General features: G+C 34.6%; 1 protein-coding gene across 2 annotated transcripts in view; it reads left to right on the top strand.

Moving 5' to 3' along the window:
* Positions 1-1,755, top strand: part of Ifih1 (interferon induced with helicase C domain 1) — a 55,088-nt gene extending 53,333 nt beyond the window's left edge. For both annotated transcript variants that reach the window (XM_063259168.1, XM_063259167.1), the window contains one exon: positions 69-1,755. In XM_063259168.1, coding sequence (XP_063115238.1) covers positions 69-248 — 180 coding nt within the window. In that variant the 3' untranslated portion in view covers positions 249-1,755. The remainder of the gene's footprint in view (positions 1-68) is intronic.
* The last annotated feature ends 20,275 nt before the right edge of the window (positions 1,756-22,030 follow it).

Below are 22,030 nucleotides of genomic sequence, written 5' to 3'. Positions count from 1 at the left end.
TTGATTACCGGGAGTATTTGATTGAATGCACATTTAACTTTACTGTCACTCTCTGTTTTGTTTTCCAGGCTTGGGGAATAATGATGGTGCACAAAGGCTTAGATTTTCCTTGTCTCAAAATAAAGAATTTTGTAGTGGTTTTCAAAGATAATTCACAAAAGAAGCAATACAAAAAGTGGGTTGAATTACCTATCACATTTCCTGAGCTTGACTACTCAGAATATTGTACCTTTAGTGATGAAGATTAGCATCTGAGTCAAGTTTTTCTTGGAATATTTTCAATTTAACATTTAATTTTACCTTGAGAAATATTTATACTAAAGAACTGGTGTGGAATTAATAAACTTTATATTGAGCACTTTAAAGGAGCACTTTAATTTTGCTTTCAATTATCCATCTTATTAACTAACAGAGGAAAAAACCTATCAAAAATAATCATCAGTGTTGAGCATTACAGTACTACGGAAGGAGAACTGACATTTCTAAGTTCATTGAAATTACTGCTAGAAGTTGTTGCCTTGCAGATGTCTGACCAAGATTTCTATTTTTCTTGCTGAATGTGCACAGGGAATTGTTCTCAGCTCTTAGGAATGCCATTACTATGTAACTTTCTGGAGGTCTTTTCCCAGTGTAGACATTTGTTTCTTTCCAGGCAGCAGGAAAACTCTCAAGCCTGCTAAGATGGAGTCTTTCATAGAACTTAACTTTGATAATAGGACAAACTATTTTATCATACCCGTATTACCTGCAAAGAATCAAGGCAAGGGAGACTTCAAGGCATCAGACCTCAGGCCGGAATCTTGGGGCCGTCTTAGAATTCTGGCACCATGCCATTTGTCCAGTGGTACAAATATATCCAGAGGAAAGCAGTTTGATAAACATGAAGCACCATAAAAACACAGTGTTTGGAGGAACCAGCATCAAATAGTTTAGGGCTTACTTCCTCAGTCCTCTTCTCTACAGACATAACTACCTAACAATAAAGTCGTGATTAAATTCAGACAATACTGCCTGTGGGATTATCTGTGGGGAGAGCGGTTCCTCTTTTTGTGTAATGTTCTCATGATTTCTCAAGAAAGAAATACTGAAGAATAAAAAGAAAATGTCTGATTCTATCTGTGATTTCTGAGAATAGAAGAATTTCTGCGAGCAATGACACTTTCAGTGTTTCTGAATAAAGAACTATTGTTTGAAGATGGATGTAGCACCAGCAGTTATAAGATGGATATGGGGAATGCCACAGGATGTTCTCCTGGTGGAAAAGGAGCCTCTTTTATCAGGAAAGTGTCACAGTATTGAGAAAGAAACTATGGTTGCCATTTTAACTGATACTTACAAAATTTCACAGTTGCCTTGTACCACAGAAACAGTTACCTCCTGTGACCAAGAAGAAAGATGTTGGAGGAAAAAATACTTTGTAATCTAATGGATTAATTGAATTCAGTATCATAATAGTTTTGAATCTTTTCTTCAACTTAGCAAAAATAAATATTATCCAGTGAGGGCTCTTGGTTAGAAAGAGGGCAAAAGATAATTGTGGTTTTCTTAAAATATTTAGAAAATCCCAGCTGATTCCATTTAAATTATTGCTGTCCCCTAGAATGTTGTGGAAAATATGCAGGAAACCAAATGCAAAAAATAGCTCAATGTACTACTCTAACATATGTGGACTGTTTTTGAGGTATCAACAAATATCAGGTTTTTCATCTATGTTTTCTATTAACTCTTTCCAATAAAAAGCTGTTTCTAATTTAAGTTGTAAATTACGTTTCAAATAGTATAAAACTTAGTTTGTGATAGTACCTCAAACTTGAACTAGGTATATATACTTGATTCAAAAACAAATATAACTATTATAGCATTTTCTTGATTGTTGCTGAAACCACAGCAATTTAATAGTCATAATATTTTAGTGTGACTCTCAGAATGTGTTCATGACAAGTAGATGTCAGTGGGGAGTTAGAATGCCTCAGTTTTAGTTTCTAGGAGAATCTTAGTCGATTGAGTGACTTTGAGCACCCTTATCTCATAGATCCTGTTTCCTCTCTTGGAAAATGAGAAGTTGGATTCAATGATATCCAAGCTCCCACGGAGCCATCATATTTTATAGCTCATAAAATATCCTCATATTTTATGCTTCTGGCACTCTGGCTGCTTTTAAGGCCTTGTCTAATGACTTGTGGTAATATCAACTGCGACCTAAGTACCAAATGTGTATACTCCACACTTAAATGTAGCTCATGTCTGTTCAAGGATTCTCCAGAGACCCAACAGAGGAGGTAGATACACCAGCTAAATCGTCCCAAGGCAATGTTTTTCCTATTTTTATCTTCCAGCAGTTTCTGTGCTTCTGTTTTTATACCCAGGTCTTTGATCCATTTTTACTTGATTTTGGTACTGATTGAGAGAAATGGTTCTAGTTACTGGAAATGGCTCAAATGTCAAGTTAAATTTTGGAAGCCAAAAAATGGTGTTCATTATTTTGCCATGTAAAGACTTTTTAAGAAAAAAAGTTGTAAGAAACTCCAATGATCTTAGGTGATTTGGGGAAAGAGCAGTAAGTAAAAAAAACATAAGGATTTTCCAGCATCAGAATAAATTTCTTATTGAACATTTTTAATGTTTCGACAAAATACTCTTGCTTTTTCTGATCATTCTAACACTTCCTCACAATACATGTCTTCATGCATGGTTAGTTCATTGTCTGCCACTTTTTGACTACATTCCGTTATGATAATCAGAGGTTACACACACACACACACACACACACACACACACACACACGCATGTGACTTCACAGCATCCATTGCAGTTCACATTTTCAGAACTGACCTGGAGAGAACAACGAGTAAGGAGAGTATTGCTCACTCACTCTGAGCATAATAGTTGCTTCCAGGAATCTGGTAAACAATATGTGAGTCATAGAAATAGAGAAAACAGGAAACGGATATTATTTTCTTCTGAGATTTATGAAGTTAACTTGAAACAACTATAAGTCCTTCATTTCTCTTTAACTTGTCTTTTTAGATACACCATATGTCTTTGTCCCTATATGTAGATTGACCAGCAGCAGAAACGGGTTTGAATCCTCACTAGCTTTATAACTTGGAAAAGCTACTTAATCTCTCTGATATCCAGGGAATTAACACAAAGCTTAAATGACTGTCATACAATGTAGATACTACATGAAATATAACTCGAGTAAAAGCAGATATTGATGGGAAGAGCAGAAGCAGCTATAGTAGCCACAGATGTAGGGATTGCTTAATGGTAATAGTAAATTTCATATACATGATTTTGGAACTTATGAAGACAAATTTAGCTGATTATTCACTTGCATGCATAATAAATTAAGGACAAAAATTTTTAAACTTAAATGTCTCTTTCAAATCCTGTTTTATGATGTTTCTAATGAGCTTATATATCTTACAATATTTAAACAGGATAAATGGATGGCTGGTTGTCTAGTTTTTTAATTTTAAGTTCCTTAACATGCTGTGAAAATTATTTCATAATTCATCAAGCTGTTAGTATTCACATAATACTAAAATGACTCAAAGAATTGATTCAGTGTAATGATTCACGCATTTTCTTATCTGAGATTAATAGTAGTTCAGTCTCATAATAGTAAACATGCCTTTTTTATATGAATTTGACAACAGTTTATATTTTTGTGACTCTTTGTACACCTTAGCCTAAATAACCTGGTGAGTTCATAATTGCAACTTAATGTAGTGTTCACAGGCTAGGTATAATTTGATAAGTGAATCTCTAAACTTTACATTTTTTTGTTTAATTATACCACATAGTTTTCTAATGAAAGCCACAACCTCCTGAGGTAAAATCAGTTAAATTTCCCTAGACTTTGTAATAAATAATTAGTTCTGTGTTTTTATTCATATCACTCATTTATTTTGAAGTAAAATACAAAACTAAAGTAATAATAATAAACATTTTATAATATTGCATGACCATGTAAGGCATCATGGCTCGTATAAAAGTGGAAAAAGAAAGGAAATGAAGGCAGAAGAGGAATAAATAGAAACTAAACCAAACATAAGCAATAAAATAAAAGGATATGCACATTAAAAGGGAGAAAAAAATGAAACAATAATGGAAAATAAATTTAACTGAGGGACATACATGCTTCTAGTGGATTATTCCTTTATCCATTTATCAAACATTAAAATATTAAATATAGTTAAAGAATTTTTACTTACGGAATTGTATATTAGGCAGAGAGCAGTAAAGAATTTTGCCCATATGATTTTATGAATTTGTTTCCAGAGATTAACCAAAGTCTTAATTGTAAGTATATAGAAGATATTGATAAATACAAGAGGAGAAGTAGAGATTATTTTCAATGGAAATTGAAGAAAGATCACATTGTATTGCATATTGTCTAAGAGATTCCAAAAGTTCTTTTTGGTATAATCATCTTTGGGAAAGGATATTGTGTCAAGAATCAAGGATGGATATTGTGTAGGTAAGAGAAAAGCAAAACATGTGAAAACCCATAAATGATGATTTGTTATCAAATATTGTTATGCTTTGGAAGAGTAAAAATGTTCTGACTATATTCAGAATAAAGTCTTATTTGTTGTTTAAGAAGTATAATTAGAGATAATTTTGTCAATATCAGCAATGTATACATAAAATATTTGTTGTGAAAGATATTACTAATTATTTGGTAGTCAAACTAGTAAGATTCAATCTTCTGCCAGTGGTTAGGAAGGAAATAAACTAGTGAAAGAAGATGTTATAGAGACTCCAAGATTCTCTGAATGGAGATAGAGGTAGGAAAAATACTGTGAGATACCTGTATTATGATCACACCCATCCTGTTAGCCAGATGTCCTGAGAACCATTCTATTCCTCAAAAAATCTAGACCAAGTCCTGAGCAACACATCCAGAAGAGTCATCTCCTGACCTAGGTAAAGCCATTTCTCATAAATAGTCCGAGGAACAGAATGCTCAGAAATCATTTTGTCCTGGAACCAGGACAAAATAAAGCAGTGGGTAGTTGGGGCATTGTACATCTTTGTTCACAGTGTTTAAAGATTAGCTTCCAATAATACTGTTTTAGTCACTCTCTCTTCATTGGGGCATGCTATCTGATGCTCACAACTTAGAGGAGCAGAGATTTCTATTGACTCACGTTTTCAATCCATAGTCATCCTGCTCTAAAGCAATAAGTACAAGGTGGAAGGAACTGACAGAGGAAAGCTACTCATGTCACAAAGCAGAGAGAAGAGAAGAGACATGGAGACGGATATTTCCTTTCAGATCATGCCCCCACTGATTAGCCTTTTCTGCTCAGACCCCACCTCCTAACAGCAAATCAGCTGTTAACAGCTGTAATGCCTTCATTGTCTAATCTTCTTGAAATCCCTGCTTATAAGCTGGTGAGACCTATGGGAGATGATGTTCTCTGTAAAACCCATTCGAATACAGTACTTTAAATATGCTTTATAATCAATGCTCAATTTGGTCGAACTGTGTGACTGGGCTAGGAGAGCATATTTTTAATGAGTCTAGTGAGTATTACTGAATAGAGTGAATTGGGAGGTAATAAAACAGATGTAGATGATACTGAACAGAGTAAATTGGGAGGTAACGAAATGGATGTAGATGATCTTCAAAGATAATTGCATAAGGAGGAGAAAGATCAAAAATCTTGACAGGCGTTCCAAAGTTTCAAGCTCATTTGTAGAGTGAGAAATAAGAGTCAGAAAACAAAGAGGGATGGCACAAGAAAGAGAGGGGAAGTTAACTATTGATTAGATGCCTGGAAAGGTAAAAGAGCATGAAATCAAGAGCACAGAAATAGATTAAGTTTGGGCAGAAAGGCAGCTGCTATCACCCGTTCAGTAGCAGGGAAGAATTAAAGATGAACGGAAGATATAGTTTAAGGTAAAGATGCAAAAGAAAGAGAAAGATAAAATTTATTCTCCCATCATCAAGTACTCCAATGTCTACTAACAATTGAACTTTAGATTTGAGTATAGACATGATACACAAAGAAAATTGTGACAACTTTTGAATTTGATGTCTGCCAAATGTTTATTAAGAACCTATGCAGTATTATTAAGTCCCATTGAAATGGAAATAATAAATATGGTAACAATGATTTAAAAAATTATGCAGAGATTAGACTAATTTATGTTGTATATTCAAAAAGCTATGGTCAGTGTAACCCTGTGAGACTGGACATTTCTCAGGACAGATCTACATTTTTTTTTTTAAATTTGGGGAGCAAAGGCTTTATCTTAGGCCAGGCTTGGCAAAGCAATCCCCAGGAGCCAATTTGGAGACTGCGTGCCTCACAGCTGAGGGATTAAGCTTTTAAAGCTAAAAACCACAGGAATGTTGTAATCCCTGACACAGTTAGATAGCATCTGGGCCTTACAGAACTTTCTGTAATTTCCTTGAAGTTAAGCATTTCTTAAAGAACAGCACATTTTATTACAGATAGCCAGATGAGGGGTAGGAGAGGGGGTTTTAAAAAACTCAACATCAACATCCAAACTAATGAACAACTAATCGGATATTTATTTATGTTGTGTAAAATAATTCCAAGGGGAAATATATATTATGAAATACTTTAAATTTGTTTTGCTGTATTTCCCAAAGAACCCAAAGTTCAATATAGCGTGAAAACTACCTTACCATCTCTTTCTCTTTCTGAAAACTTTTCAAAATCATCTCTTTATAATCACCCTATATTACTTTATAACTCCTTGAAGTTTTCCTCCAGTCTTTTTCTTTCACAACAGAGAGAGACAGATACAGAGACAGAGACAGAGCCAGAGACAGAGATTTGATATGAAGATAAATGGAAAACTAGAGTTAGATGTGAATATCATTAGAGTGAGATGTTGCCTTTGATTCTGGATATTTGTAGTATCACCATTTCATGCACTGCATGATAACATTTTATCTATCTGCAAACAGTGACATTAATCCAAATGAGTAAATATTTGATAGTGTACTAAAGAAAAAACTATATACCCTATTCCCACACCATTTCACAAAAGCACTCAAAAATTCTGAGCAATGATAGCAATATTAAACTAAGTGTAATGTCTACTACATTTATTTTACAAATTAATCACTAACATGTATTTAAAATTATTATACAAACATGCCACTTCTTGTGTCTAACACCACATTGTTACGTTTGTTCTCCAACATAATCACTTTGTTCTTATCATGCTAGAGTTTTTACTACTCCTGCAACCATATATAATAATTTCTGCTAACCAGTATTTCACAGTAAGGTCTTATTATGCCAAGAAATCATCTGTGATTAACCTTCTATGGTAAACTATTCTTGTTTAGTTGGGATTTTATATATAATATCTAATCTGTACATATAGGCAAACAGTTGGTATATATTATACTAGACTTGTTTTGTAGACATTTGATGCATTTTCACTTTGTGTCTCCAATGTATTTATTCATTTCCTCTATTCATCTTCTCAATATTAATCTATTTCACATATTCATTCCCAAGTGGGTAGGTTCACCATTTATTCATTTAAATATCACACAGGGAATAAAACCTGGTATGACATGCTTAAATAAATGCAAAGAAATGAAAATTATTCCTTGCATATTATCTGACCATAGCAGATGGAAATTAATGACAAAAGAAAGCACAAAAACTAAATAAACACATGGAAATTAAATAGCAACTTCCTGAACAGCAATGGATCACAGCTTAAATCAAAGGAGAATTTAAACAAGATCTACAGTTAAACAAAAATGCAAATACAGTATACCAGAACCTGTGAGACACAGTGAAATCAATCCAAAGAGGAAAATTTATAGCAGTGAATTCTCACATCAAGAAAACAGAATGAGCACAAATAAACAACCTAACGTTGAACCTCAAGCTTCTAATAAATAAGAGCACATCAAGCCCAAAGCTCATAGAAGGGTAGTATTACAATAATCAAAATGGAAATTAATGCAACTGAGACTAAGAAAATAATACAAAGAATTAATAAATCAAAGAATTGGTTCATTGAAAGAATTAATAAAATTGATAGGCCCACAGCTGATCTTATTGAACAAAGGAAAGACCCAAATTCATGAAATGAGGAATGAATAGGGTGATACCACTACAGATCCTGTGTAAATTCAAAAGATCATCAATACTTACTTTGAAAATCTTTACTCTCATAGGAGGGAAAACACAGAAAAAATGGACAGATAGATATGTACAAATTATCAAAGCTGAATCAAGAACATATGAACATTCTGAATAATCCAGTATCAGAATGAAATTCAAAATATATTTAAAAATTTATCTACAAATAAAAGCTCAGGTCCTGATTGATTCACTGCTGTGTTCTACAAGGAATTTAGAGAATATTTAATACCAATACTCCTCACATTCTTTAAAGAAATTGAAAGGGAAGCAATACTCCCTAACTCACTCCTGGAGGCAAGTATTACCCAGATACCAAAACCAAAGAAAGAACCAAATGAAAATGAGAACTACAGGCCAACCTTCCTAGTGAACAGAAATGCAAAAATATTCAATAAGATACTAGCAAACAAAATGCAGCAAATCATCAAGAAGATTATACACTATGACCACGTGGGATGCATTCCAGGAATGCAGAGATAGTTCAACATACACAAATCAATAAATGTCATATACCATGTCAATAAAGCCAAAGACAAAAGTCACATGATCATCTTAAGAGATGCAGACAAAGCTTTTGCCGAAGTCCAGCACTCATTCATGATTAAAAAAACTCTGCCAAAAATCAGTGTACATGGTCTTTATTTCAATCTGATAAAATAAATCTATGAGAAACTAATAGCCAACATCATACTAAATGGCCCCAAACTGAAACCTTTTACTCTAAAATCAAGAACAAGACAAGGATGTCCACTATCACCACTTGTATTCAAGTGGTTCTGGAAACACTAGCAAGAGCAATCAGACAAGAGAAAACAAAAAAGGAATAAGGATAAGAAATGAAGAGAGCAGATTATTATTATTATTGGCAGATAACAAAATACTTTACATAGAAGACCCCAAAAACTCCACCAAAAACTTCTAGATTTAGTAACCAAATTCAGTAGTATATCTGAATACAAAGTCAACACTCAGAAATCAATAGTTCTCCTGTACCCACAACAGACTCACTGAGAGGAAAATTAGGGAAACAAAACCTTTTTCAACAGGATAAAAAAAAAAGGAAATACTTAGGAATCAATCTAACAAAGGATATAGAAGAGCTATACATTGAAAAATGACAGAACTTTGCCTGGCTATGGCCGAAACGGGCACAGCCAGATCCAAGTCTCTCTCTGAGAGTCTGCACAATTCCCAGACTGTGGAGCAGGGTGACGGGCCACCAAAAAGCATTCTAGTCTGGGAAACCATACAGTTTTCAGTATTTCATTGGGTTTGGTTTTATTCATTTTTGTTTTGTCTGATTGTGTTAAATCTGATGGCATGAGCAACTATTTGAAAGATAACAAGACATTATAGTAGTCATTTTGGATTTACTAGTGGCTTGTTTTGAAGTTCTTTATTGCATTCATCATTTTGGCTTTATTGTTTCTATTCTATTCTGTTCTGTTCAATTTCTATTATGTCCAAAAGTATCTGCAGATATTTTGAAGACAACAAAAGGCATTATGGTAACTATTGTTTGTTTCATAAGGTTTTGAAGTCCTGTATCACTTATACTAGTTTATTTTTGATTGATTTTATTCTGTTTTATTTTCCTTGGTTTTGTCCTCTTTAAAATAAAATAAAATAAATAAATAAAAAAGAAAATGACAGTACCCTGAAAAAGGAGGTTGAAAAAATATCAGAAAATGGAAACATATTCCTTGCTCATTGACAGGAAGAACTAATATAGTGAAAATGGCCTTACTCCAAAATTGTTACACAGATTTAAGGGCATCTCTAGCAAAATACCATTAGTGTACCTCACAGAACTAGAGAAAAATTCCTAAAATTCATTTGGAGCCTGAAGAGACCTAGAATAGTAAAGACAATACTAAGGAACAAAGAAAACATTGTATTGTCTCCTTTATGTGAGAAATTAAAAGAGTGAATAAGATCTGAAATGCATAATAAATATTGTGAAGTGGAAAGAAATTATTCAAAAGACTAGGCTTGGGATGTAGTTCAGTGGCATAATCGCCTGCCTGGCAAGCACAAGGTTGTGAGTTTGATCACCAGTACAAAAAAAAAAAAAAAAAAAAAAAAAAAAAAAAAAAAATCTTTCAAAAGAAGAAAGGATAGATGAAAGGGAGAAAGACAGGAGAGAAAAGGGGGGAAATGCAGGTCAATTACACTATCAGTGTCTCTTAGTTCATTGAAAGGAAGATTTGTACTAATATCAATTGGAGAAAATTTTATGCCCATATCTTGTACCTTGAGCAACAACTTTGTAGACAGTAGCATGTATTAACGTTATTCTCCAATTATTTTGTTATGAAATTTGTTTTATGTTTTTTCCATAAAATAAAAAATAAAACATGATGATAGAAAAGATAGAAGAAGGACCTTGAATGGAGATGACATTTTAGGAGATGACCCAGAAAACCAGAAGACAACTGTCTGAAAGCGTAGAGGATGGAGTCTTCCCAGACAAAAACAACAACATAGGCTGAGGTCCAAGTGAGGAAAATTTGGCCCTTTCAAGGAATTGAGAAGTGCCGTGAGTAAGAACAAGCTACACTGAGATTTGTACAGAGGGCTGTGGCTGGTCATATAACCTGTAAAATGTTGTAATAATGCCTCCCTCTGTTTTATAATGCTGATTTAATGAGCTAATATAGGTAAAACACTTGGCACAGCAGCCTTGACAAAGTCGCTGTTCAGTAAATGTTTTCTACTAGCTGCTGTGAAATGTATTGTTGAAGAATTAAATGAGGAAGTGTGAATATCAGAGGAAAAAATGACTTGCAGAAAACCTTTCAAAGAGAAAGAAAACCGTCTTTATTTTAGAGACTCCCCTGTGCGTGAGTTTTTCTAGTACAATGAGGCCTTCATATGGTTCCACTGGGAATGAATCAGAGAGATAGACAAACTGTTTTACATAGAACAAGATTAGTTAGAAAAAGCTAGAATGGAGGAGAGAAAATGTTGATCAAGGAAAAGGGAGTCCCAGAAGCAAGGCGGGGAGGCTGCAGCCCAAGTAGAAGAGACGACTACTGTAAATTCTACCCTCATTGTCTCAAAACACCAGTAAATCCACTACTTACTGGAGTTGGTATAATCTGGCATTAGCAGTCAGGGCTGTCTGGCAGGGTACTGTGGAAATGATGAAGAGAAATTGCATACACGAGGAAAAGTGATACAGAGAATTCCGAATAACAAATGTTGAACATATTTACAGTGGCTGGCACAGAGAAAGTATTCAATAAATATTAATTTCCTTTTCTGACTTGAAGGATAAAATGTAATCTCTGACCTTGGGGAGTTAACAACTTGGTTAGGAGTCCAATAATTATAGGCATCAAAGTATTTGGAAAAAAAGATGAACATAGAAAAACATAGTGTATAAATTATAGATGAGTTCAGAAAAGCTAGGCTATTTGAAGAAAGAATTTGGAATTTGAAGAGTGCATGAGGAATTTAAATTGCACATATAATATGTATATAATGTATATAAAGTGTTTAACTCATATTTATTTAAAATAATTTAAAGAGTGGAGAAAGGTAGAAAGTGTGTTCTAAATGAAGGAGACGGAAGAAGAAAGGCTAGCATATTTTACACATCTATTGGAATGCCATACTGTGTCTGGATTTGGTGGGCTGCCATACTATGTCTGGGCTTGCCATACTGTCTGGACAATATGATGTCATTCTAGCTTCCTAAACAAGGAAATGACATGTTTTAGGAAAAGAAAATGACATGTTTCTTGTTATTCTAGTCTCTTGAGCAAAGAAATGACATGTTTTGGAAAAGATGACCTACAAGGAGTTAACAGGCTAGAAGCATAGATAGAAAAGAAAAAAAAAATATTGGAAGGAAAAAGATTTAGGAAGGAGCTGGATGCAGTCATTCTGGCTGAGGTAATGAAAATCTGAACATGGTCACTGGCAGTGGGAATGGAAGAGAATGAGTGGTTTTGGATTATGCTGAAATAAAATCACGAGCTGGGGAAAACACAGCTGGTATGAAATTGATGGCAATATACAAAATAAATACAAAAGTACTGCAAAGTTGGTAATAGTAACAGATATAAGTAATTCCCTTGGATTATCTTAATTTTGCCCTAAATATGACTCACAGTTTTGCTCGCACATCATCTAGTGTAGTTAGACTCCTTGAGAAGGAATTGCTATGTCATTTCACCCATGCTCCTTGGGCTCCAACTGTTTCCTGATCAACCCACGTTGATTACTGATTGTGATGATACAGCTTTCTTGTCTGAAAGGAAAGGTTGAAAGAGAATCTGAATTTCTTTTAATGGTGAATGAAGCAAATAAAGAAATTCTTTGGCTTTCCAGAACCTCTGGTTTCCCAGAAAAGTAACTCTTGTGTCCATTTCCACTCTACCAATGAAGGTAAATTAATTATGTATGACTCAGATGCTATCTTACTCTCTATTATAAATAGACAACATCTCATGCCCTTCCCTCAAGTTAATATGTTGAGGTCTTAATCCTCACTGTAATCATGTTTGGAGATGGTGGCCTTGGGGGAAGTAATTTCTGATTGAGTGCAATTCTGAGGCTAGAGCCCTTATGACCCATTTAGGTTCTTGTAAGAGGAGCTATGAGAGAGCACACCCTAGGGCCCTGCCAAATGGGAACATATCAGAAAGTCGACCATTTGCCAGCCATGCAGAAAGCACTCACCACAACTCCAAAATACTGATATATAAATCTTGGACTTTCAGACTCCAAAATTGTGAGACTAAAACAAATTTCTGTCATTTAAGATATGCAGTATGTAGTATTTTGTTACAGCAGCCTGAGTTTACTGATGCAGTCTCTCAACAGCAAAGTGAGTTTGGAGTTGCCATCTAGAAAGGCCTGGCTGTTTCTGTGAGTGTAAATTAGATGGCATCTGCACTCTTCATCGGGAACCTTTCCACTGTCTTTGTCTGTGGCCCAAGATAATGACAGATTTGTGAGACTAGAATTCTTCTAAGGATGGGGATATGACTCAGAATGAGACCAACTGCCCTGCACTTGGAAGGCTGTGGGTTCAATGGTAGGCACTCAAAAAAATAAAGTATGAAAGACTGGTTCCTTGCAGGTAGCTAACTGAAATTTTTCTAATGGTCACACTTTAAAAGTTAATAATAAATAAGCAAAATTAAATTCAACAACTAGTTGTATTTAACTCAGTATAGTAAATTCTCATTCAGAAATAATATCAATGTAAAAATTATTAATATTTCATACTTTCCAGGTCTTCAACAAGTGATACATATTTTTTTTACCTAAGTATGTCTTCAACAAGACATTCTTCAACAAGTGATACATATATATATATATTTTTTTTTTTTTTTACCTAAGGCCATCTTCATTCGTCAAGCACTGAAAATTCATAAATGGTTAATGTCTGTAAGAGTAGACAATGCAATTCTACACCTTTTATTTCTTTTAAAGAAAGACATACTGTTCTGTTGAAGGATAAAATTTCAATTTTCTTCTTCAAAGTCATCACATACCTCTAAATTCTCTTATATAAAATGCTGATGAAAATAATATATAATGACCAGCGTGGTTCTGCTGTACTTTGGGTATACATTCTCCTCAAGATTCAGGTTCTTATGTTGAAAACCAATGTGATTGTATTAACAAATAAAGGACTTTAGATGGTGACAAAACAGTGGGAGATTTTCCTTCATTGATTAAATTATTATGTGTGGCAGTTAATTCTAATTGCCAACTTGATTTAGAGTTAAAAGACCTGTGGAGAAGTGACTGAACCATGGAGGGAGCAGGGCCATTATCAGTGGATGAATTCACTGATATTTGTAGCTGAATTAGCTCTTAGGAGGTGGATCCCAGCTGAGTTTGGAGGGTGTCTCTCTTAAGGGCACTCTTTCTTATGCTCTGCTTCCAAGCTGCCACGAAGTAAACTTTGCTCTGTTGCTATACTCTTCTGCCAGGATGGACCTACTTTATTGTCAGTCTATCATGGACTCAACTGACTGAGAGTCAGATAAACCACTTTCTCTTTTTGTCTGCATCAGGCATGTTTTCATAGTGACAAAAAATATTTATGAATATAGTTCACTTATAAAGGGTTTTAGCACTTTTAAACATGAAAGATGCATTAAGGACATCTTTATCACACACAAAGGTTAGTGCACTGATCTTTAACTTTTCAACCTCCAGAACTCTAAGAAATATATTTCTACTGTTTATAAATTACTCAGTTTTGTGTGTTGTGTTATAGCAGTATTAGTCTGCTTGTCATCACTGGGACCAAATATTCTACACAAACAGCTTGAAAAAAGAAGCATTTATTTTTGCTCATGATTCAGAATATTCATTCCCTGCAGGATCCCAGGCAGGAACATCATGGTGGAATGGGCCTGGCCAAGTCAGAATTTAATACCCAGCACTACAAAAAAAGACTACTTCATTTCACTTTCTTCTTCTGAGAAATGTCCATTCATTTCAGTCCCTCGTTTCTTGCATTGGGTGTTTTATTGGAGGGTGTAATTTTGTTTATATATAATATATATTTAATAAGATGTTAAACCTCAGTCTAAGCAATAGCTGAGAAAAAATTTTCTCATTCTGTTGGTTGTCTCTTCCTCTGCTCATTGATTCCTTTGATGCACAGCTTTTTATAATATTATTTATTGATTCTCAGTATTATTTCTTGTGTCATTGGGTTACTATTCAGAAATTCCTTTCCTACATCTATGTCTTTTAGAGTTTAACCTAGTTCATCTTCCAACAGATTTAATGTTTTAATTTTAACATTTAGATTGTTGATTTAGCTTGATTTTACTTTAGTACAAGGTAAGATATATGGATCTAGTCTCAATCTTCTGCATGTAGCTATCCAATTTTCTCAGTTCCATTTATTAAGAGGTTGTCTGTCTTTTGATGTATTTTTTGGCCCCTTTGTCAAAGATCACATAGCTGAAAGTGTTTAAATTTCTTTCTATATCCTCTATCCTACTGGTAGTAAACCTGTGCCATACATGCTATTCACTTTTGTCTTGAGACAAAAGATACTAAAGTGTGAGTTGTTTTCTCAATTTAAACCTCAGTATTCCAGTTTAATTGCAGTGCTGGCACTCTGTTATGAATAAGTGGATTTGGGGATGCATGTTTCTAAAAAGGTTACCATCATTGCTCTGTTTCATTGATCTAGTCTGTCTTTGTCCCAGCACCATGCTGTTTTTATCACTTTAGCTTTGTAATATAGCTTCAGTTTTGGGATTGAGATGCCCCTTTCTATTTTCTTTGTACTCAGGATTGCTTTTACTATTCTAGGCCTCTTCTGGTTTCTTACGAATTTTTGGATTATTTTCTCTAGATCTGTGAAGAATGCCGTAGGTATGTTTTAGGGATTGAATTAAATCTTTACATCAGTTTCTGAAAGCAATTCTCCTTGTTCAAATAAATAAACAAACCTGATACATCTCTTCTTGTCTGATTTTGGAAACTGAGCTTAAGAGGGAATGTAAAGTAGTCTCTCTTCCTCAAAAGTAAGATTTAAAACAGAGCTCAAGGGAATAGGAATGTAGGAAGAAGGCTCTGGATTATTTCCATATCTTATGATTATACTTCCTCATACATAGGCAAGGCAAGTGCTTCCTTTTAACCCTCTCTGTCTGCATGTGCTCATTTTTATTGTATTTTTCTATCATATCTTTCCCAAAGGTCAATGTGAAAATGAGGTAAAGGATATGTTCAAAACTGATATATGGCAAGAGCTTTGGATTAGAGTATGAAATAATTATCACCGATTGAAAAAAGAAATTAGCTGGGTTTTTTTACATGCAAGAGTGTACAATCCTGTACACTCTTTGACATAAACAGAGTGTCATTTTCCTTTTTTCCCTGGCTTCCCAGTGTCTACCAGCATGTTTGGAGATGCACAGTAGGTCTTCAGTCAGCAGTAGACCTAGAAGCTTAGTTTAGCATCTTCATATTCTAATGCAGCCATCAAATTTTACTTCTTTTCTTCTTCCCCAGAAACAGATCCATCTTTCCAGACTTCCAATCTCTATGCGGATATCTATGGGGTCCGTCTTCCAGGGTACTTTGTTTATTACTAGATTTCTGAAGGCCTTAGATTGATAGTCTGGCCCAGCCCTTAAGCATAAAATGAATGGAGAGTGGGAAGATCAAGATCTCTTTTGTATAAAAGCTTGGGCTTTTATACCACACAAAGATCTGGTAATACTGGCAGAGCAACAGATCAATGCCTGAGCGGTTGTGTGGTCCACAGAGTTCACCAACCTCTGCCTCTCACTCCTCCTGTTTACTGCCGCTTCTGTCTTTCTTCTCCTGTGAAGCTTCCATCAAGGTGGGTCTGGAGAAAAAGGCAGCTTGAAATGGACAGCTTGCTGCATCGGGGTTTGTGCCAATTGGAGGAAAAGCTCACTCTCTCAGCGGCCTGAGGTCCCAGATGGCCCTATGAACTTTCAGAGCTCAGAGACCCCTCTGCAATGCTTCATCTGCATCAGCTTAGCATTGTCACTGAAATTCACACTATTCCAGTCATTTACTAAAAGCACAGTAAAACTTTTGTGAAAAAAGTCCCACAGTTTTGACACATGAATTACATAGTCTGTCTAGATTTCTAGCATCTCTGGAGTTTAATCAAATGATTAGTCGGGGTTACATCATATCCTGATACCATTTAAATTTTACATGTGTTGCTTTAAAAATCATCACAATGGAAGAGTACTGATTAGCTTATATACTGGCTAAAATTTCACTCGTTAAAATATTAGGAAGGAGACATGAAATTCAACTAACTCTCAATTTACTAATCCACTAAAGAGATACTTCTCATAAATGGCTGGTAATCTTTCCTTAGTTCTCAGGGGAAAGTACGTGAATAGCTGCAGTGAAGTCTTCTGTTACTAATTCTTCATGTTATAATAAAGAAATCCTGAAATCCACATTGAAAGGCACCCTGATGCATTAGCACAGGGATTAAATGACCATTGTTAGATAACAATGGTTAATATCTTATTGCTTCACAGAAATGAGCTTCACCCTTTACTGGCCAATCCTGGAAGCAAGCGTTCGCCTTTAGTGTTATCTACATTGAATTTGCAGTCAGTGGCTGCAGAGCTCCATGCTCTCCACACCTTCCTTCCCTTCTTCATTTATTCAGGGAGCAGTATTTATTAACTGTCTATCTTATGTCACATTGTTTCTGAGCCCTTGGGACATAGGCATGATACAAAACTACATACTTTAATGGAGCTCTGTGAAAGGAAATGTAGCAAGAAGCAATAATAAAAATGATAAATGTCAAATATTCTGTTTGGAAAAGGTTGAGTTTGGTTGGGGGAAAGTTAACGAGAGTGGAAGCCATGAGGAGTCAACTTAATTTTACTTGTTTTGCAGTGTTATGAATCAAATTCATGGCCTTACACATGGGAGGCAAGTGCTGTATCACTGAACTAAATCCCTAAACCCCAATTTAAAATTCATAACTAATCTTCATGGAGAAAGTGGCATTTGAGCAGGACTTGAGTTTATTTTGGTAACATTGTTATTATTTTCAATAAGCTCTGATTTTCTACCATTCTTTTTATCGTCCCTAAATCTTTCTGCCAAACACACAGAAACATTATTTACACATAGGACTGAGACTATAAGACCTCCGATCAGGACCAATTGTGTAATACCGATGGTAATGTACACTTATCTCTGGAAAAATCTAAGAGGCCTGACCTTAGTGGGTAGACGAACAAATAATATGTCATAAAATTTCTGCCTCCTCTTCTTCCAATCCTGTTAGTATTTTAAAAGTTATTCCTTAAAATAGATATGTAACCTCATCATCCAGGCATGCTGTTTGAAGGCATTACTGCTAAGATAGTCATTACTTTGCTCTAGTAAAGTATTTTAGAAAACAGCACTTTTTAGTGGTTCTTGTAAAATTCCGACTTGCTGTGGGAATGAGAATAAAACCATGTATGTTCATAAGCAAAAATGATTGCTCTGAAGCATAGATTGATGAGTTGGTGAATGGAGAACCCAGGAGTTGTATTGGTGAACACAGGGCAAATTTAAAGGTCATTTGAAGTGAGGGTATGCAGGACGATACCCAGATATGATTATGAAGTCTTACCCTTGACATGGTGTAGGAGGCAAGTGCTATATCAAAGCAAGTGTGTACAAAACACATAAGAATACGTTTTACTTCTATGACACAATGTGCTTTCCTATATTTTTTGTGATAAACTGGGTCTGATCTAATTTTATTTTCTCATTGAGATACCACTTTGACCTTTAAAGGGATAGCATACCTAGAATAGAACGTGGTGGGAACCGAGTGGTGTACTTCATGAGTAAGTAGCATTTTAATTGCTGAGAATGGTAGTAATAAAAACCAAGTCAGCGTTTAATGGAATTTGTGGTTTGTAACTAAGCTGCAGACAATGCACTCCTGTTCTATCTGCTTCTAGGAGAGGCTACATATCCCATATCCACTTGGAATCCATAGCTCTGAGGTATTTTCTTACACAGTTTCTATGAGGCATACATCTACATAAGCATTTCTCTATTCCCTTGAGCAAAACTGACTCCTATCATATATACCAAGCAAGAGGTTTTAGATGTTTCCCATGTCAATACAATTTAAACACACATCATTCACTTTCATATGTTTCATAATTTATCTATGCAATTCTTTCTGGATGTATTTATAAATAATTCTCATTTTTGGATACTGCTAAATACTTTTCAACAAATATTCTTTATCATTCATCTTCATACAATTATCTAATGTTATCTTTAAAGTACAATTCTAGAGTTAGAGTGGTTATGACAAACCATATAAATGGATTAATATTTATTACTAAATTGAGGCCCTAAAATATTTCAGTTTTTCTCCTCACCCATTGTGATTCTCCTTGATATGACTGGGATCATCAGCATGTTTAATCTCTTGTGCACTTCCAAGTAAAAAATACTCTATTCTGGCATTTTTTTCATTTTTTAATTTCTGGTATATTGAATAATTTATTTTTATATTTTTAATCTGTATAAATATGTATATTTTCCAGATAAACTGTTGGCTTTTGACTTTTACTTATTTTTCTATTGTGCTGTGGATCAGAGAAAAGAAGGCAAACATAAAGTTTACCCAGAATCTGAGACTGCTTAACAATAAAACTAATATCTACTATATGAATTTGTAGACTTGCTTTTTGAACATCTTAAAAATACATGAAAAATCATATGGCTTTTATATTCTGCTACTGCAGATAATTACCCTCCTGTAATATGCGACACCAGCTGGAGATGACCTAGCAGGTACTGGTTGTGCATCTCTGATTCTTGCTCTGTTCTTCACAGATGAGATCTCCTGCTTTGAGACATAAGGACATGAACTTTTCTGCTCTTGTTGGCTTTTCTTCACTCTCTTGTACTTTCCAACTTGTTTTACATACATTTATTTGAATGCTTTTAAACTTGACAATTTCTCTGACAACCAGAATCTTTGGTGATTTGTCCTTAGTGAGCTCTATGACAGCATAATTTTTTATGACTACTGAAGGTTTTTTTTTTTTTTGAGCGAATAGTTTGATGGGGTTGCAATGATTCCAATTCTCATGCTACTCGTGCTACCTTTATAGCCCATCAAGTCCCTTCCAATGTACGATGAGCTAATCATGTGGTGTGAAATCCACCCAAACTTAAATACATACCCAAATTTCCTTAAAGTAATAAATATAATTTCAGAAGGGATAGAGAAAAGAGGTAACACAATGTTGTTACCATTTGACTTTTTCATTTTCTCTGAGTGATGAACTCCAGTGCTTTATTTCCTCATTTTGCTAAAATACACGTTTAAGTTCCTTCTTACTAAAGGATCATTGGGAAATAGGTTTTCTGAATTATCACCAACTGAAAACGCCTTTATTCTGTCTTCATACTTGACAGTATCTAGAATACATTCTAGTTTGATTGGCAGATTTGATTTAAGAACTTTGAAAACATTTCCCACTATTTTTGCAGAATTTAATTGGTAATACCTGATTTCCTGTCAGTCTCTTTCGTGTTCCTCTTATAAAGAACTTGTTTTATGCTCAGGATTCTTTCTCTATGATTAGTTAAATTTTACATTTCACAAGTATTTGTTGAGGTGTAAATAATTTCAGATATAATGTGTTGAACATTTTGTAGGTCCCAAAGATGTATTTTCCTTTTCAGTTTTGAAAAATTTACTTGCATTATTTTTGTAATAACCCTCTTTCTCTGTTTCCTTTGATCTTTATTCCTCAAATTTCCAAAGTTTCCACTGTATGTCACACATTTTTTTCTATCATATTGTCTGTCTTTTTCTGTCCTGAGAGACTGCCTCAGTTTTATTCCCTAAAACCTATATTGACTTAAAAATGTTTAGCAATCATATTTTCACTATGTTCAGAATGTCAGATCTTCCCAAGAAACAGAATCGATGAGCTATCTGGCTGTATATATAGGTTAGGTGTATTAGATGGACTGACAGATAAGAAGGGACAGAGGAAGGAAAAGAAAGGAGAGGAGGAACAATAAAGGAATGAAGAGAGGCAGGAAATAAAGAAGGAGGGAGAGAGAGAGAGATAAAAAGGGAGGAAAGGACTTACAGAAACTGACTCAGGCAATTATGAAAGGTAAAAGCCAGAATACTTGCTCGTCCAAGTCCACAGGTCTGAGAACCAGGATCTCAGGGCAGGAGAAAATACAAGTCCCAGGTGAGGAAGAAATTGAAAATTTGCACTTCCTTTGCATTTATGTTGTATTCAGACCTCCAAAAGATAGGAAGTTGCCCAACCATATTGGTGAGAGCTGATTCAGTCACAATTATCTTCCAAAAACACCTTCACAGATACACAGAGAAATAACATTTTGCCATCTATTTGGTTAACTTAACCTAGTTAAGTTGATAACTAAAAGTATATATCATAATTTTTAATGTTTATTTTTCATCATCTTGATATCAACCATATATTATGACATCTGTCTAGATCTCACTGAGCAGACTCCAAAAATTATTTAAAAATTCAAACTTCTTTTAAAAAGTCAACTTCGTGCATTCAGTTATTTGATCTTTGACAAAGGGGCCAAAAATATACATTGAAGGAAAGATAGCCTCTGTGATAAATAGTGCTGAGAAAATTGAATAGCCACATGCAGAAGATTGAGCGTAGATCCATATATCTCACCATGTATTAAACTAAAAACAAAACAGATAAAATATAAATATGTTAAAACTGAAACATTTGATATGTTGAAAGATGAAACAGGATGAAATCTTAAAGACATAGGTATAGGAAAGGACTTTCTGAACAGAATCCTTATAGCATGAGAATCAAAAGCAATATCACAGCAAATTAAAAAGCTCTGCAGCAAAGGAAACAACCAACAGAGTGAAGAGACAACTAACAGAAAAGAATTCCCAGCTATTACCTGGACAGAGAACTAACATCTAGAATATACAAAGGATTCAAAAATATTAAAACCCTCAAAAAACACCCAACACAAGAAAAGAGGAATTTAAATGAATAGACATTTCTCAGAAGAAGATAGTGAGATGGCCAATAAACACACAAAAATGTTCAACATCTCCTTCCATTAGAAAAATGCAAAGAAAAACAGCACCATGATACCATCTTACTCTCCAGGCATGGCTATCTTCAAGAAATCACATAAAAGTAAATGCTGGTGAGGCTGTGGGCAAAACAGAATTCTCTTACACTGTTAGTGGGAAGGTAAGCTAGTCCAATTGCTATGGAAGTCAACATGGAGGTCCTTCAAAACCTAAAAACAGAAATCCCCTTTGATGCAGTTATTCACTTCCAAATTATCTTCTTAAAAGAGTTCAAGTCACC

The sequence above is a fragment of the Cavia porcellus genome, unplaced genomic scaffold (assembly GCF_034190915.1).
Source record: "Cavia porcellus strain 051 isolate PalLab524CR breed Dunkin Hartley unplaced genomic scaffold, mCavPor4.1 scaffold_12, whole genome shotgun sequence".
Taxonomy (NCBI): Eukaryota; Metazoa; Chordata; class Mammalia; order Rodentia; family Caviidae; genus Cavia; species Cavia porcellus.
The sequence above is the reverse complement of the archived record's forward strand: the minus strand, read 5'-3'. Positions and strand labels throughout refer to the sequence as shown.